An 18,037-nucleotide genomic window follows, 5' to 3' on the forward strand; every position below is an offset into this window, starting at 1 on the left:
CGACCCCGGCGGATCTGGGCGGGAGGCGCCAGCCGCCGAGGGAGGGGCGCGCCGAGGGTGGGCGGCCTGTCGTCGGTCCCCGGTCGGTTGCGGCGCCGTCCCCTGTCGCCCCGGCGAGCGTGGGCAGGGCTGTCCTGCCGCGGGGCTGGTGGGGAGGGAAGAGCAGGGACGCCCCGCAGGGCCCGAGCCCGGGCCCCCGCCCCGCCCCGCCGGGCTGCTCGCCGGCCGGCTGGGGACGCGGAGCAGCCCCGGGGAATGCGGCGGCCGCGACCCCTGGCGCCCCTCCGCGAGTGCGCCGCGCCCCTCGGCCGCCTGCCCCGCGGGCCCCCCCCATGGCGGCGCGGTGGTTCAAGGAGTTTCCGCTGAACCTGAAGACGGCGTCCGAGCGCGCCCGGCCCGGTGGCGGCGGCGGCCGACTGCGCAAGAACTCGGAGGCGGGCGGCGCCGCGCCGGCCCCCGGCAAGGGCCGCAAGAACTCGGCGGCCGAGCTGGGGAGCGGCCGGGCCGGCGGCGGCGGCGGCGGCGCCCCCAGGGACAGCCGGCCGCCCCGGGACAGCCTGCAGGGCCTGATCCAGGCCGCCGCGGGCAAGGGCCGCAAGAACTCGAGGGCCGCCGAGGACGAGCCGCACCGGGGCGTGGCCAGGAGCGCGGGCTGCAGCACCTACATCAGCAGGCTCATCAAGGTGGACGCGCAGGAGAAGAACGGCGGCGGCGGCGGCGGCGGCAGTAGCCCCAGCTCCAGCGCCTCTTCCTCCGCGTCCTCTTCGCCTGCCTCCCTGGGCCCCGAACCGGACAAAGGCAAGGTCGTGAGGCAGCAAGACACGGTAAGAATGTGGCCTCCCTGGGACCACCTGTCCCTGCAGAAGCGAGACGGCGAAGGGAGCGCGGAGCAGCTGCTGGGCGCGAGGCTCCTCTAGGCCGCGGGGTGGGCGAGGGGGGGGGCTCCCCCCGACATCTGGGGACGGTTAAGACACCATTTAAAGTCGTTTCGGCCTTTTTTTCGTCTTGAGAAAATCTTCGTTCTCAGGAGAGGGAACTTTGCGGAAATGTGCTCTCCGTTTAATTTTGTTGGCGGTTTGGGAGAGTAACTGAACGACACCTTCCTGCTTTGTTGAATGTGACCCCCTTATAGATGTGCTGTGATTTTAAATCCGGCTAGATGCGTTCAGACGTTTATGGTCTGCACCCCTCAGGTAATGGGTTTCAGAACCTGGGGAACAGGCAGACCCCACGCCCCAGCCCGTCTGCTGGTTTGGAAGTTCCAGGCACAGTTCACCCAGCACCCCAAGATTGCAGCCCTTTCATTCATTCCGTGAACGTGTGATGTGCAGCCGGGCATAGGATGAGGGGCGCAGGGCTCCAGGGGCTGCGGAGGGTAGAGTGGGACCCGGAAACGCCCGAGAGGAAATCACAGCCTGGGAGGGAAGCCTTCTCGGACCCCCCCCCCCCCCAGGGCTTCTGGGCGCTGACCCTTGAGAGGCGCTTAACGGAGAGGAGCGGGACCCTGTGAGGAGACCCCCTCCATTCTTACAGCGATGAGTTGGGGTTTTGTTTGCTTGTTTTTTAAACCCACCCTTCTGTGTGGAAAGGAAGAGAAGAGCTCAGCCCCCAGCCCAGGATGTCACTTCCTGTCATGGGGACTTGAACTTTCTCTTGCCGCCTGCCTGGCCGCAGTCAGGAGCCCGGAGCCCATGGCGTGCGTCTGCTCCGGGCACTCTGTTCATCCCTCCACTCATTCTTCCCGCAAACACTCACAGCCTGCCTCTGTGGCGCCGGGCACGGGGGTGGGGACCAGGTGGAAAGATGACCAAGGACCCAGCTGTTAGCCAGTGGTGCCCCTGACCGTTGGACTTGATGGGAAGCACCTTGCGGCCGAGGGCCGAGGGCTGAGTCGTCTGTGTTCCTGGGAATGTGGCTCATGGCGGGCAGTGAGAGGACGGAGATGGGGGTGGGTGCGAGGGCCTCACTTCTGGATGCCCCATGTTTCTCAGGCCACCTCCTCCAGGCAGGCGGCCCCCGCCCTCCTCGTCTCTCCCTGTTGGTGTCACTTTCCCTGCCGGCCCAAGCGATTCCCTGCCTCGAGTTCTGATGCGATCAGAGACCGTAGCAGGTCTGGGGCCTTCCCTTAGTTTGGATTCACCTTTCTTTGCCTTTTGGTTCTTATTCCTCTCTTTCTCTTCCGCTGGAGCAGGTAGTTTACACGGTCCCAGCTGTTTACTCTGGAGCCACACTGACAATAGGGCAGGGGCTGTGCTTTTTGTCCCCCACACTCTCCCCGCAAAACTGTTCCCCCCTGAGAAGAGCCTGTCAGGCTCCGGTCCCCAAACCTCCCGCGTGGTCCCCGAACCTCCCGCGTCGTCAGCCAGCAACTGCAGCCTGGAACCCATCACACACGCCACCTCTCCGGGCACCTTTCTGGTTTTGGAAGGTTAGATGTTTTTGTGCCAAGTACGGACCAGAACTCTGTCGCTTGGGGAGACCTGTGTGCCTGTGAGTTATGGAACCTAGACCTCCCCAGTGCTGTTCAGTTCTGACTGCGTCTCAGACTTCTGAAGCCTTCTCTTCGGAGGTTCCAGATCGCTGAAGGACGAGACCCAGGCTTGGTTCCACTTGGCTCCGTCACAGCGCCTCACCGGTGCCGGTGGACGCTCAGTGCTCACTGGGCGACTGGCTGACTTTCGCCTGTGTCGCTCACCAGATTGGCATTAAGGACCAAAGTCGGAGGGAAGGTGCTAGACCAGTCCAACAGTCACCTCTGTCTTCCACCAGCAAATGCGTTACCGCCTGGGGAGACGACAGACCTGAAGACGAGCTTGGGGTCGAGCAAGGTTTGGGTGACTTGTTGCCAGTCAGTTTTGCCACCGGCAGATCACATGGTTGTTCACCTGTGACACGATCCAGCACGACCAGATCCATTCGGAACTGGCTGGGGATCTTTTTGGCTCTGCAGATTTTCAGTAGGTTTTGATCCCATGGCCGCCTGGTGTGTGATCACCCCCGGCAGCTCTCCTCTCTGGTTCTTTTAAGGTCATCATTTTAGAAGACTACGCCGATCCTTACGATGCCACGCGGACAAAAGGTCAGAGGGACGCAGAGAGAGTGGGAGAGAATGACGGGTACATGGAGCCCTATGACGCGCAGCAGATGATAACAGGTTTGTGGGCAGAGCGCCGGGCGGGTGAGAGGCGCTAACCTGTGCTTGGGGGACAGGTGACGCGGTTCCATCGGGTCTGTTGACCAGGAAAACAGAAGTCGGAAACAAAAGCAAGCTCAAAATACCTAGTTAACTATCTTTACGGTTTCGTATCTTTCGGCTTCAGGGTCTGCAGAGTCTTTAACATCTTTCGAATTCTGTGCAGAGTGACACTTGTGAGTTTGCAGATGTGCTCAGGTCGTGACCTTCAGGGTTGAGGTGGTTGACACGCATTTCTTGGCCGCTTTGACGCTCGTGAGGGGGGTCGGGGATCTCTCCCAGGGACTGAAACACACCTCGAGGATTTCACGTTGTCAGAAAGCACGGACGTGACACGGTCCCCTGCGTCACAGCAGAAGGTTGATCTCTCGACAAGCTCTGCAGCGTGGGAGCAAAAAATTAACCGCCAGTCACTGTTGTGAGCCAGGCCGTGTGGCTCAGACCTCCCGAAACCACAGTCCGCTGTTCCCGTGACGTCGCGGGCAGAGCTAACGTGTGAGCTAAGCAGTCCCTGTGGTCTCCAGCGCCCAACTTTGCCCTTTTATTCACGGTTGTCTCAATTTCCTGTAAGTGATACTTAAAAATAATATGAGCTAATTGTTTAGATTTATTTGTGAAACTTAGAGTAAAAGAACTTATTCGCTGTTTTCCCCTAAATGCTCTTTAATCCGTAAGGAAAAACGTGTTTCTAAGGGCTGACCCCAGGCACCCTTGTTTGGGGGTTTCGTGCCTGGGGAGGGACGCGTGGGCCACACGCAGAGCCTGTGGCTCCCGTTTCGGGACAGATTGGGAAGCCGGCAGCCCAGGCGCGGAGCCACGGCCCGGAGGGGGGAGCACAGGGAAGCCGGCGCCCTGGACGGGTCAAGACAGGCTTCGGGATGAAAATGAGCTACAGCAGGAAAGGGGGGCCGCGTCCTGTTTGCCTGCTTACAGAGATAAGGCTGCGCTTTGGGGAGGGTGTACCCTGGCCGGGCTGCGACCCCGAAGGTCACTGGACTGTGACCTCTAATGAAATCTGTGAATGAAAGGAAGTGAAAATGAACTTAGTCAGAATTTTAAAAAATATCAGAGGCTTGAAAGGAATAGAGGAAAAGATTTACATAAAATTGAGGGAAAAGATTTTTTTTTTAAGGCTTAATTTTGATTTCTTTCTTTTGTCTTTTTGGTTTTTATTCGTTTCTTTCTCTTTAACCAGAATAGTTTATCTGTACTGTCCCCAGTCGGTATTTGTGGAGCCACACTAATGATAGGAAAATGCCATGATCCCCACAGGACTGTGCTCAGAGACCCCAGCCCTTTCCCCTTTTACAGAACCAGGGATTCTGACTTTGTAAGAGACAGCAGAAATTAGCTCCTAGATCTCCTCCGGGTCGGGTGGTCAGCTTCCCACACCACGTGGCCTTGGGATGCGTTTGAAATGATGTAGGAAAAGCACTTTAAATTTTACACATAATTGGGCCACCTGGGTGGCTCAGTCGGTTAAGCGTCTGACTTCAGCTCGGGTCATGATCTTGCAGTTCGTGGGTTCGAGCCCCGTGTCGGGCTCTGTGCTGACAGCTGGGAGCCTGGAGCCCGCTTCGGATTCTGTGTCTCCCTCTCTCTCTGCCCCTCCCGTGCTTGTTCTCTGTGTCTCTCTCCTTCAAAGATAAATAAACATTAATTGTTTTTTAAATCTTACTCATAAGTGAGGCACCTTTCCGCTCAGGCTCATAAAGAAGGTTGTATGGAAAAATCAGAATTGTCCAACGTGAAATAAATGTAATAATAATAGCTAACATTTAATATTCAAGTATCTGTTAAGTGCCAGGCTCTGTTTTACAGTTTATGTGAGTACGTTTATTTAGTACAAGATTAATATATCCAATTGGAGAATAAATTCAAATTTACTAAACATTTAGATTACTAACTGTTCAATATTAATAGCTTATTTTGTCTTAAGAAAATCCATGAATTTTAAAACCTCATTTAAAACATGTATCAAAACACCTTCTCAGTCAGTGCAGAAAATATACCTCTAATTCTACCCGTGGGCTCCACAGCTGGACAGAATAACAGGAAGTGAGTTTATCGGAAGCTGGAAATAAAAGATTTGCTGCTGGTTTTTTTTTTTTTTTTTAAACCTTCTGCCTTTTTGTTCAGTTTGGTCCTTATGTGCTTGGTTGTCCTGTGCAATCTCAGAAATGGCTCCTTTTTCTTGAAAAACGTTAGAGAATTTTCTTTAGTTTCACATTTTCAGGAGATGGTGAGGACACCAGCCCCTGTCCTTGCTGTCCTGTGAGATGGCGGGACCGCGCCCGCCCGGCGTTAACGCCCTTTGAGATGTCAGCACCTCCAGCAAGTGCTTCTCAGGCAAGTACTCGAGCCTGGCCCCGTGCTGGGCTCCGGGCTTACCAGAAACAAGACCGCGTGACCCATGTCCTTATGGACCGACCTCGCCTCCCAAGAGGCAGACAGACCCGACACCAGCAGACAAGAAAACGTGTCATTGAACGTAAGTGAAGTTTATAAATAAATCCTCCCTTAGACGTACCCAAGGATTGTTCAAAAAAATAAGATTATGAACGGTGGTATCGGTGTCAGTCTCTCTGTCGTTCGGCTAAGGTGACAGCAACATCTTAGCTACATAATTGGCAGAAATATTCTAGCTGATTTAGCACGATGCGTTCAGGTTGCCAAGTGGAACCTTTAGCCCAGGAAGGGTGTTCACCCCCGAGACCACCCGCGTTCCGTGTGGGAACTGCTTCCGGTGGTGGTGCTCTGGTGCCCGGCCCACCAGTTCCCTGGCCAACCCCGCAGCCCGTGCGGTGGTGTTGGAAGTCTGGCCGGCAGTGAGGACACGAGAGTTTGGAACCATTCAGCAACGTGTCTGCGTGGCCCGGCTGGAGAGTGGAGGCACCAGGCTGTTCACCTGCACTGGTCAATACCTGTCTTCCTGTCTAAGTTCTGTGCTCACTGTGGGGCTTGAACTCACGACCCCAAGATCAAAAGTCACTCACTCCACCAACTGAGCCAGCCAGGGGCCCCTGAATAGTCAAATCTGAAGGAGAGCCTCATTGTCGGGGTGTCCGTTAAACCCTCTATGGAGGGGTGCCTGGGTGGCTCAGTCGGTTGAGTGTCCACCTTCGGCTCGGGTCATGATCTCACGGTTTGTGAGTTCGAGCCCCGGGTTGGGCTCTGTGCTGACAGCTCAGAGCCTGGAGCCTGCTTCGGATTCTGTGTCTCCCTCTCTCTCTGCCCCTCCTCTGCTCGTGCTCTCTCTCTCTTTCTTTTTTTCTGTGTCTCTCAAACATGAATAAACATTTTTAAAAATCCATTCTGGAAAAAAACAAAAATAGAAGACTTTGATTTATCTAATTTGCCTATACTTTACTTGTGAAACCTAAATTTCAGGGTTCCTCAATTATATGTGCTTTTGTTCAGGTACTTAGACTTATTTGATAGGGAAATATTCAAATCATTTTATTTTTTTAACTTAAGTTTTTAAGTGTTTTATTTCCATGTTCCTTACTTTATTATTATTTTTTTTGCATTTTTATTTTTACTTAGTTTTTTTTTTTTTTTTTGAGAGACAGAGCGTGAGCGGGGGAGGGGCAAGGAGAGAGGGAGACACAGAATCCGAAGCAGGCTCCAGGCTCTGAGCTGTCAGCACGGAGCTTGATGTGGGGCTCAGACTCATGGACCACGAAATCATGTCCTGAGCCGAAGTCGGACATTTAACTGACTGAGCCCCCAGGTGCCCGTAAAATATTCAAATCATTTTAAACCAAAAGCTTGAGCACTAATAAAACCTGTGCCTAAAAACATCTTTGAGGGGAAAACAGTTTGTAAGCGTATTTGAAAGCATTGGGAGATGGGTTGGGGGACAGGTGCGTTACAGAAATGTCGTGAACATTCTACATCAAATCTTTGGGACACAGAGTGAGCATGCAGTGCCCAGGTCCACTGAGGCCACGCGGCCTCGTCTACGTCCCTGCGAGAAGGGGCTGACCTGTGTGTCGCCGCTCACCGGGCCTCACGGACGTGCTGCTGTAACGCGCCTAGTGCGCGCACATCCAGTAAATTCGGCCGTTATTTAGACACTCTGGAGAGAGAGTTGCGTCTTCACAGGGAGTTCTGGACCCGCGTAGTGGACTGTTCACCGCCAGTTGCACTGCACTTAGTGAAGGAAAGTCCTGGTCCTGAGCCGTTGAGCCAGGGCTGGCAGCCTGGAGGGTGGGGTGTATCTGCAGGCCCCGAGGTCTGTTGTCCGAGGTAAAGGCCTCTATCAGCAGGGCCGGGGCGTAGCTTCCTCTCGCCGTTTCCTCCTTCTCAGGCCCGTTTCCTCCCGGAGCCAGCCCTGCACGTCAGGGCTGTTCTCCAGCGGGAAGGTCGGGCCGCTGGGTGATTGTTTCTGTTTCTATGGCGCCTCAGGCTGGGGGCAGCAGGTGCCGGAATGGAGTGCAGGGCGACTCCCTCGCAGGGCCACCGCTCAGGCCCTCGTTTCCCCTAATTAAATGGTGCTTCTCGGATCTCCCCGCCCCCCGGGCCACCCGGGAAGGAGCGCTTCCCAGGCCCCGGCCTCACTCGAGACCCTAATCATTGACATCATTTCAGCACAGGCACTGAGATTTCCTTGTGGGCAGGGCTGAGCTGAGGCGCGGACCTGGGGCAGGGTCACCGTCTAAACTGACGGTAAGCCTGGGGTTTGGTCAGAAACTTACAGTTTCTAGGTTCACGCTTTGAATTCCGTCGGGCCTTCTCTTTCCTTCTTCTTAGCTCTATAGAAACATTGTTTTAAAAAAATTCCAGCCTGATCGTCACTGAACCAGGAACGGAGTGGCGATGTTGTTCCCCATAATTTCGTCTAGAGTAGTGAAAAAGGCACAGTATTGAAGGTCGAGAGGCTTGGATGGAGACGCACCTGCGCCAGCACCCGTCCCGGCCCCGGAGCCGGAGCCTGCTCGCTCGGACACGGAGGGCTTGGCTCCAGGAGAACCCCAGGACGGGGACAGGCAGGAGGTGCTCGGACGGGGGGCACGGGGACCGGAGGCGGCTCTGTGCTCCTCAGGCTCAGCCTCCCCTGAGAACCCCCACACCCCAGACCCATTACGCCCGGACCCCCGCACGCGGGGCTGGAGCCGGCTGCGGCCGGGCCCTGGGAACCGACACCGTGCTTCTGAACTTAGCGTCCTGACCGTCACTCGCGCTTCAAAGTTTCATTTGTTGCTCTCGCTGTGATGCGAGCCTCTCCTTCAGTGACTCTTCTCCGAGTGTCGCCGTGCCCGCGTTAGTTGTGGTCGTCCGACCCTCCCGGTTACCTGGCCCTTCTCCGCCCCTGTGGGCACGCCGGGGGGGGGGGGGGGGCGGGGGCGCCGCCCCCACCCACCCTGAGCTGGGAGCCCCGGCTCTGCCCTTGACCCTGTCCTTCTCTCCGGGGTTCCCACGGCACTAACAGCCTTCGTGCGTGTGAGCGTGCACCTGTGACTCGGAAGGGAGGCGGGCAGGAGAGAGGAGGGGACTCTGGGTAAGGTTTCCGCACGTGAGGGGTCGTGGCCGAGCAGCTGGCCCTTTGTACGCAGACCGTCGAGAGCCCCGAGCGGGCTCAGGCGGGGTGAGGTGCGCGCACTTGGAAAGCCTCCTGGTGGCGTCCCGGCGGGCGTTCGGAGCGGCCGCAACATGGTGTGTCCACGTCACCGGCTCGGGCCGCCCAGACGCCGCCTGCCGAGGCCTCTGGACCTCGAGCCGGTCGGTCCCAGACGCTCCTGGCTCCTTCCCACGTGGCTCGTAGCTTCTGCTCGCTTTTTGCATCCTTAGCTTCCAGTGGAACGTGAACGTAATGGTTATCACCTGCTAAGAAAACGTAAGCTGAATCGCATCCAGAACGACCTGAACTGTGTATCCGAAAACTTGTGCGTTTGGAGCCCAGCGTGCCCACTGTCCAGCCCCCCACCGTCTCCCCTCTCCTGCCTCTGTCCTTTGAACTTCCCTGTCAAGTCCGCGCTACGGGAACAGGCCCTCTGCGGTCCCCACCTCCCCGTCTCCCCTCAGGCAGCTTCCTCCCTTGGGCGTGACCTCCTCTGTCAGGGTGAACCCATCTTCCACGGGGAGTGTGTCCACGTGCAGTGGCTGAGAGCACGGCTTCCAGAGCCCAGCTTCCCGCTTGTGTGTCCAGCGCGTCCCGGCTTTGCCACGTGCTGCTGAGGACGATTGCCTTGAGCTTTGTGGCGAGCTTCCCCTTCTGTAACATCAGGAAACCATAGTACCCGTCTCATAGGGCTGTCGTGAAAGCCACAGGGTGCACCGTCCGTGATGTTAGCGGTCGTTTTTACTTACTAGCCCGCCACATACTGTTTGTGAACGTGTCTAGCTTCCTCAGTATTTTGAAACCGCCTAGAAGTCAGGAACTCTGTCCTGTGCACCTAACTGTCTTCCCTCAGTGCGTGTGGCCCAGTGCAGAATGTAACGGCCCGTCGACTTTTATTAAAATACTGTGGTCTCAGCCCTCCACGAAGGTGGACCCTGGGCTGTGGGGCAGGTCTCCTGTGGCCATTTCTCCTTCCACAGGCTGCACGTGGCCCCGAGACGCCTGTCCTCAGGTGATGCCTGGTTGTCGGGCCGGACGGCGCGCCCGCCCAGGTGCCCGGAGAGGAGCCGTAGGTCCTTGCGCGGACAGGCGGCCCCTTCGCATCTGGGCCGGGAAGCAGTGTGGCTGTTCTCTGCCGCCCTCCCCGGACAGCAGGAGGCTTCCGTGGCACCCCGCCGTCGAGGTCTTACGTACGGGTGTTTTCCAGAAATCCGACGCCGAGGTTCCAAGGATCCCTTGGTGAAGGCCCTTCAGCTGCTGGACGGTCCCTGCGAGGCGGGCGACACCGGCACGAAATCGGAGACGTCAGCCAAGAGACGGAGCTCCAAGGACCTCCTGGGGAAGCCCCCCCAGCTGTACGACACGCCTTACGAGCCCACGGACGGCGGCTCCAGGACAGAGGAGCGGAGGACACGACTGCCCGCGGGGGACGAGAGGCCAGCGGCCGAGTACGAGCAGCCCTGGGAGTGGAAGAAGGAGCAGATCGCCAGGGCCCTGTCAGGTGAGGGCTGCCCCCAGGCGCCGGGAACATCTCGTGTGGCTGGAAGGCCACGCGAGGCTGAGCCCCGGAGGCCTGAGACTCTGGGCGCCGAGTGCCTTCAGTGGCTTGAGACGCCCGCGTGGCCACTGCTCTGTCCCCACACGTCTCAAGCTGTCAGGTCGGGAGCGGGTCCTACCGGCTCCTGCTCGGGGCTGCCCCTCACGCCTGGTGAAAGTCCCGCTGAGGAAACGGCAGCACTGGGTGCGGTGCGTTGCAGGGGCCCCTCCTTGAGGCGCGAGTGTGCAGAATCGCTTAGGAGACGCGGGCGATGGGGCTCGGTGTGAAAGGTGGTCTCCCTCTGTTTGGCCGACAGCCTCTCTTTCCTTGGATTGGGAAAAGTCAGGGATGTCTTTTTCCCTCCACCAGCGAAGCCAGGCTGGTGGTGCCGGGGTGGTCCACACACAGGCTCAGTGGAGTTCGGTTTCCGTCCTGTTTTCCGCCGACCCCGTGGCCACCTGCTGTGCCGCGTGTTGCTCGTTGGTGTCTCTGCTCCGTGCGGCCTCGGTGGTGTAGCGTCCAAGGCACCGTTCGTAGTTTCTGTTTCCGGGTCGATCTGTTATTTCACAGTAAAAGCGGCTTATTTGGTTTCCTAGAATGATACGCTCTCATCTCTTATTCTAAATTTACTAAGTTTTTAGAAGTACACGCTAGGCGCACTCTGGAGGCCCCCGGGGACGCACCCCACCCTGGGTGGTCGGCACGCGTCAGCCCTGGCGCAGGGGGCTTCCTTCCCGAGGCGAGGCCGGCAGGGAGGCTGCCGCTTTGGCATCCGCCCCGGCCACCCCTGTGGCCTCCGTGTTAAACGAGCCTTCTTTCCAGTTCAGTTTGAAGGCTCTGAGCGACCTTCCGTCAAGGAGGACGCGGTGAGGCCGCACCCCCGTCAGAAGAGCTGGACCCCGAAGGTCTTGAAGCCGGCCGCCTCCGAGCACGGCGAGGGCGAGAAGGTGGACCCGGCCCTGCCGCTGGGGAAGCAGCCGTGAGTCTCTTCGGCACTCGGGGACGAAGGGTGGCCGGAGCTTTTGCGGGCGGGGGGGGCACTTTGCACGATGAGTTTTGCTCGTGAATACTTGGTGGGTGGGGCTTAACAAACACCTGTTTTCAAAGCCTGTTGCATTTGTGCAGAGCGGAAAGGGCACCGCATCCCGGAGCCGGACTTCAAATTTCGTCCACCCGTGTGGACTGAAAACTCTTCGGTGACACCAGCCCCGTTAACTCCCTCTCATGCCTGATCCGTTTTGTGATCCACGTTGACCCAAATCTGTGTCCCGTCTCTTCTGAGCGTGAGGCAGAATCTAGTCCAGGCTATGCAGCTCCCACCAGAAGTGCATTACAAAGGATATGTTTTGGGGGCGCCTGGGGGGCTCAGTGGGTTCAGCGTCCGGCTTCGGCTCAGGTCATGATCTCGCGGTCCGTGAGTTCGAGCCCCGCATCGGGCTCTGTGCCGACAGCTCGGAGCCCGGAGCCTGCTTCGGCTTCTGTGTCTCCCTCTCTCTCTGCCCCTCTCCCGCCCTCCCTCCGGGTCTCTCTCTCTCTCTCTCTCTCTCAAAAGTAAATAAAAACATTAAAAGAAAGTTTTAAATGATACTATTTTATGGAGCGAGGCCCCGTCTGGATTTGTTCTCTGATGTTGGTGCCCCCTTTACAGTTGGTACCATGGCGCCATCACCCGTGCGGAGGCCGAGAGCCGGCTGCAGCCCTGCAGGGAAGCTGCCTACCTGGTCCGCAGCAGCGAGTCCGGGACCAGCCGGTACACCATCGCACTGAAGTGAGTACCGAGGCCGCGAGCGCTCTGCCCGGGAGGCGGGCGGTGCGCCCCGCGGCCCTGTCCTGTCGCGGGCAGGTGGCTTCTTCAAAGAGGTACAATTTGAAGGCGGGGCGCAGGGGTGCACCGGCTCGGACGACAGGGTGTGAGGGCTGGGGCTGGCACGCGGGGCTGGGATGGGGTAGATGCGCCGGCATCTCCGGGGACAGCGAGCGCCTCTGCTCTCACCCATCGGTCGGTGTCCGCCTCGGCCTACCGGATCCAACGAGGCCCCCCCTGTGGGTCCAGCAGAGAGAGAATCCCCGACAAGAAGAGGAACTTCCAGTGGGACGGTTCAGTTGTTTTATTTCCTAGTGTTTGAGACTTCAGTACATCAGGTCCCTTGATGTCAAAATGCCAACTGCAGTTGGACACCAGCTTCTCGTGGGGAAGAGGGAGACGCTGGCCGGGTGTCCCCCCCCCCCCCCCCCCCCCCCCGTAACCAAGCGCTCGCTCTGGCCCAGCGGAGCTCCTGTCATGGAAATTCTCGCGGCTGCGGGCCCAGTGCTAGAGGATCATTGTCAGAGTCCCTAACAGCATTTCCTTCCTGAGGAAGCGGAGCCCCTGAAACAATCAGGCTGGAGGGAGAGAGGCTGGGCTGGTCGGGCGACGCGGCCCGGAGCGGGCCGGCCGGCAGACACACAATGGCAGGAACAGCGCCACTGCGTTCCTGACGCGGGGCTCGTGCACACATCTCAGCCTGGGTGCCGGCTGTCGTCCTGTTCAACCAGGGACAGTCTTCCCAGTTTGGGGGGTGGGAGGGAAGGAAGGAGGAAACTGGGTTTTTCTCCTTCTTAACCTACTCTGTGGGAAGAAAGGAGGAAAGGACCTCACGTCCTTGCCCCGTGACGAGGAGGGGGCTTAAGGGGGATTTAAACCTCACCTCAGCGGTCTCCTGCTTGGGCTTAAGCACTAGCCTGGCAATTTGGGGACTGGGCTTTTCCCCCCCTTTTGTCTTTTTGGTCCAGTCCCTGATGACCTGTGTGTTACGGACAAACAGCCCAAGTCTGACCCACCTTCGGCCGAGGCCTCGAAGCCTCCCGGGGCCCCTGGCGAGCGGGATACGTTTCTGTTTGCGTTTGTAACGGTTCCCGGCACGAGCGAGAGCGCGTCTGCCTGTGACGCCAGCCGGGATTGTTGTCCGTGGGGGACGACCCCCCGCTCGCTCGGTCCCATCTCCTCCTCGATTCTGTCTCGTTTCAGGACTAGCCAAGGGTGTGTGCACATCATAGTGGCCCAGACCAAAGACAGCAAGTACACGCTGGACCAGACGAGCGCGGTCTTTGGCAGCATCCCCGAAGTGGTGCATCACTACTCCAGCGAGAAGTTGCCTTTCAAGGGGGCGGAACACATGACCTTGCTGCACCCCGTGCACAGCAAGCTGCACTAAGGTCCGGCCAGCAGAGCGCCGGCCAGGCCCCTCCTCCCGCGACGTCGGCGCCCAACCAGCATCCCAGGGGGGCGAGGCGGGGACCGCACCCCGGGACTTGGCGCGAAGCGAGTCTCCGTCCAGGAGGCAGAACCTGGGGTCCTAAATCCATTCCGCGACACTCGGTCGCTGACCTGTTGCTTTTCCACAACGAGAAATCACGATTTACCGGCTGCCTCCGCTCTCTGGGGTAGGTGTTCTGTTCTGGGGAGGGGAGACTCTCAGGAAAGGTGAGTCAGGAGGCCAGGAATGTTGTTTTCCAAACACGTGCTAGTTGTCACGCGGCGAACCTGGTCTCTAAACAAACCAACAAAAATGCAGCTGGCATCAATGCGAGGCAATAAAAATGGTCACGTGGGCCCCGGGAGCGCAGGTTACGGACCCCTTTTTGGGGAAACGGACGAAGAGTGGGAAATGAGCGAACAGCAGGTGATCTGGAGAAAGCCGTGGAGTCCGTGAAGATTCACAAGTCTGACAAGATTACTTTGTTGCTCAGCCTTCTAAGAAAGGTGTGTTTTCTCAATCTCTGGGGACTTTTTTATCATTATTCATAGAAGCATAAAGAGGCAGGAAGACGCCCTGACTTAAGAATCAGCAGGATAAATTAAGCCTTGGCGTCGTTTTAATTCGGAATTCTAGAATGAGATACGCAACAAGTCTGAAAATTTGAAAAGCTCAGCAGCCTCGAGCTGGATGGTTTTCGCTGGATGGTTTTGCAGAACACTAGTACCTTTGTTCCATCCTTGGGCATTTTGGCTGTCGGGGCTGGTTTTTAATATTTGCTCCCTAGTTTGATTTGCTTTGTGTTTGGGAGTAAATGTTAAGTATACGCATATATGTACCTCTCTCCGTCCGTCCCTAGGATGTGACTGCCCGTGCTCCCCTCCGAAACGTGCAGTGTCTCCTGGGCTGTGCAGAGCAGGCCAGCTCCCGGCATAAAGATATTTCTAAAGAGACCAAGGTTTCCCTATTAAGATATTAAATTAATATTCCTAGTCTGCTTACCTTCATGGTTTATTGGGAACTTACATTGACCGTTGACTTACTGTGAAAAAATTATGTAAAAAACCACGAGAATGGCTTCCTGTGAGGAGACCCCGGGGACGGCCAGCGGTTAGAGCCGAGCAGACGCTTCTGTGTTCCGGGTCTGCCGCGTGGACCTCAGAACTGGCCCGCGTACACGTGCACCGTCATCCACGAGAAGCTCATTTTTGTGGCTCCTTTTAAATACACGGAAGAAGTTGATTCGGTTAATTTTTAGGAAAGCATATCTTTCTGGTTAGTAGTTCTCATTCTGTCACGATTTAGAGGTTAGTAAATCCTTGCTTCTTTATTCAGTTAAGGTTGTCGCCAACGGGTTGCGTGATCTTGCATTTAAAAACTTGAGAGGAACCTTTTCTTACCGAATCTCAATGATTTTATTAATAAGAGTCTCCTGTGTTTTAAATACTGACAGAATGTTTTCAGTGTGTATCCGTCCGTGTGTGACATCTTTGGCACAAGATTTTTTTTCTTACTTTTACCATCTACCGTTCCAATTCCAAATCAGCAAATATTTATTATCTTCCATATGCAAATCACTTATTAAACTTATTTTTAGTTCAACATTCTAAAAGTGAAACCGTATTTTCTACTTAGACTTATTCTACAGAACACAGCGGTTATCCTAATTGTAATAAATGCTAAAAGCTTTGTACAGTTTTTCCTTGTGCACTAAATGGTTTCTGTCGCCCCCGCCCCCCAACTGAGGAGCGTGCAGCGAAATGACATTTCGACAGCAAACCCGATGTGTTACGTGTTCATTAAGCTTCGATCACACGCTCAGTATTGTGCTTTCTCTGCAGTCATGACTCGTGACCTCCTTCATGCGCCTGGAGGTGGACGTGTGGGCTTGTAAATGGTCCAGCTCCCTCAAACCAGACGAGAGGTTGCAACCAGAAGAGGTTGTAACCGGAAGGGACGGAGTAAGTCAGGAGGGGGCTCGCCTGCTGTGCTCTTCCCCGCGGAGGAAAGCCAGGGGCTTCCCGGCTTCAGGTGCCCTGGAATCACTTCGGCCCAGCAGGTGTCACTAGAGGCTTCCTGGGGTTGGGGGCGCGGCTCCCGGGCCAGCTGATCCCAAACCCTGTGACGCGTTTCCACTCTGGGCTCCGAGTGCTTGGGTTTTTTGTCATCTTGTCTTGATGCAAGTATTTGGCCATAGTCTTCATCCTTGTGCGTTACCCCGGTCTCCCAGGGTATTTTCCGATTCCTCCTAAAGAGGATCACGTCCTCTAGCAAATCTGTGCTCCCTGGCCTTGAATATGCCATCCTCGGGCTTCGTCCGTCTGTGACCCTTCTCCATCACTGGCCCGTTTAAAAAATGATGAATTCAGTAACTTTATTTCTAGCCTATAGGACATTTCTTTTTACTTTGCTACCATAGCTGTTTCTCTCAGGATGGATTTCAACCAGTGGAGTTGCAGATTTTCAATAACTAGGAGTAGAATAACGGAGCGTTACCATGTGTCCAAAAAGGAGAGTATTGATATGCCGCCTCTATTGGGGAGAGAAGTGTCCTTTTAAGTTTTCCAAAGTACTGTCTTCTTACGTGTTTAAAAAAAGAGCCTTTATTCTTTGCTGACTCGTCCGTCATTTATTGGCCTCTGCCGGAGGCTGGGGCCGCGAGTAGAAGTTGGAACGGGTGGGGAAATAGTTCTGATCGTTGCAGGGATTATTTGGCCGTAATATTACTCCGTTAATGGCCATTGTTAGTAGACCACACTTGATTCTGAAGAACTGAGCATCTGAGATAGTCTTTAGTTGCTTTTTGAACAAGGGCAGCCTTTCTTTTCTATTAAAATGCCCTTTTTCAGTCGGAGGTCCGTGCCTCCTGTTTCCTTCCGTTTAGGGGAGAAGGCAGACTCCCTTGTCCGCCACGCGCACCAGTTCGCGACACGTCCTTGGCGCCTGCCTCACAGACTTCTCTCCGTCGTTAGTTGTCTGCCCGCCGTTTTCCGTAAGCAGCACTGTTCTCTGGCTTCTGTGCCGGCCGCCCGATGACCGTGCGTCCAGGTGGCGCGTGCCCGCCGCCTAGCGGAGGGAGAGCGAACTGCAGGCGGCCCTGCGGCCCGATGGCGCGCCTCGCTTGCCATCTGGAAACGTGGCCTTTCCTGCCGCCTCGGTGGTCTGCGGACTGTGACTGGATAACGTCGTCTAGAACCTGAGCTGTGTTTTCATGAAGCTGCAGGCGGGCATCTCATTGGTCGAGTCCTTGACCGTCCGGCTACCTTGTTGGCGGGCTTTCCGTTTTCCCACAACTAACACGTACGTTTAGCTTTTGAAAATGCTGTTGGGACGTGTGTGACCCCAGCACCCACGTGTGGCACTTGAGTCATTTATGCCCGAGACATTGTATAAAATTCCAGCCCTCCTGAAGGTTTTACTCTCGGGTGCCGCTTCAAATAAACACCGTTCCAAGGAAACTAGTGTTTTTGCTCTCGGGTTAGTTTTGAGAATCCCGCCCTTTGTAAGCGCCTCCTGCGGCGGGGGCAGCAGCCCGGGGCGCCTTCCACCTGCCGTCATTGCTGACCTGTGGCAGGAAACCGCTGGACCCACCGGCAGACCCGACCCTACTTGTTTCTCCCGGGGCACCTGTCCGGCTTCTTCCCGCACCAGACGTAGCGTCGTGAGCCCCCTCCTCCCCCCCGTTTCCTCGGCATCTTGTGCGTGGACAGCTGTGGCCTGTGTCCTCACCTCTTACTCGGCTGTAATCGTACAGGTGCCCCTGTCCCACCCACGGGAGGTGATGCTTCAGTCTGTGGTGAAGCTTGAAATGTATAATTTTTTAAACTTGCACCAGGTGATCCTGATACCCAGCCGTGGCCGAGCACCCCCGGTGGCAGGTGCTGTTTAGGACAAGTGCGCAAATACATCCATTGAGGTTCTAGAAGAAGGCTGTCGTGTTGAGTCCTTCGGGATCAAATGGTTTTTTTTAAGTTTACCTATTTTGACAGAGAGCACGAGCAGGGGAGGGAGAGAGAGAGAGAGAGAGAATCCCAAGACTCAGCACTGTCGGCACAGAGCCCGACGCGGGGCTCGAACTCCCGAACTGTGAGATCGTGACCTGAGCCGAAGTCGGCCGCTTCACCGACGGAGCCCCCCGGGCGCCCTTCAGGATCCAATTTTCAATTCCCACCGAACGTTCACGTAATTGGCCTGGCGGTACAAGTGCCTACTGTGTCTTCCCGTCTGTGTGTAACGAAAGGAAGGTCGCGTTGAAAATGAGGTCCCCGCCCCCCAGCAGTCAGAGTAACGGTTTTCAGGATCCAGGTTGAACACGCGTGTGAGAGCCCAGGCTGTGGCCGTTGAGAGTCAGGCTCCGACCCTGTGGACCGTCAAGGTGAGGACCCGGTGTTTTGCCGAAGTGCTTCCTTGCTACCTTCCCGCTCTCGAGTCCCGCGCAGCTCGCTGAGCCAGGCCGGGGCCCCCGTCTCCAGATCCGCACGCTCGGAAGAATCTGGCAGCGAGTCCCG

At 56.5% G+C, this 18,037-nt stretch overlaps 1 protein-coding gene across 3 annotated transcripts; it reads left to right on the forward strand.

Annotated features, from left to right (window-relative positions):
- Positions 1–267: 267 nt before the first annotated feature.
- Positions 268–16,146, forward strand: SHE (Src homology 2 domain containing E). Of its 3 annotated transcripts, XR_006199074.1 has the most exons (8): positions 268–824; positions 3,028–3,154; positions 9,964–10,257; positions 11,116–11,272; positions 11,942–12,061; positions 13,301–13,716; positions 15,371–15,490; positions 15,949–16,146. XR_006199074.1 is itself a non-coding variant. In XM_042926028.1 (6 exons), exons 1-6 carry the CDS (start codon positions 333–335, stop codon positions 13,485–13,487), a joined length of 1,377 nt encoding a protein of 458 aa, XP_042781962.1. In that variant the 5' UTR covers positions 268–332; the 3' UTR covers positions 13,488–15,220. The 3 variants fall into 3 exon arrangements, 1 of the variants encoding a protein (XP_042781962.1); XR_006199073.1 differs by having other exon boundaries at positions 15,371–16,146; XM_042926028.1 differs by lacking the exons at positions 15,371–15,490; positions 15,949–16,146 and having other exon boundaries at positions 13,301–15,220.
- Positions 16,147–18,037: the final 1,891 nt, after the last annotated feature.

This window comes from Panthera leo, chromosome F3 (genome assembly GCF_018350215.1).
Source record: "Panthera leo isolate Ple1 chromosome F3, P.leo_Ple1_pat1.1, whole genome shotgun sequence".
Lineage (NCBI taxonomy): Eukaryota > Metazoa > Chordata > Mammalia > Carnivora > Felidae > Panthera > Panthera leo.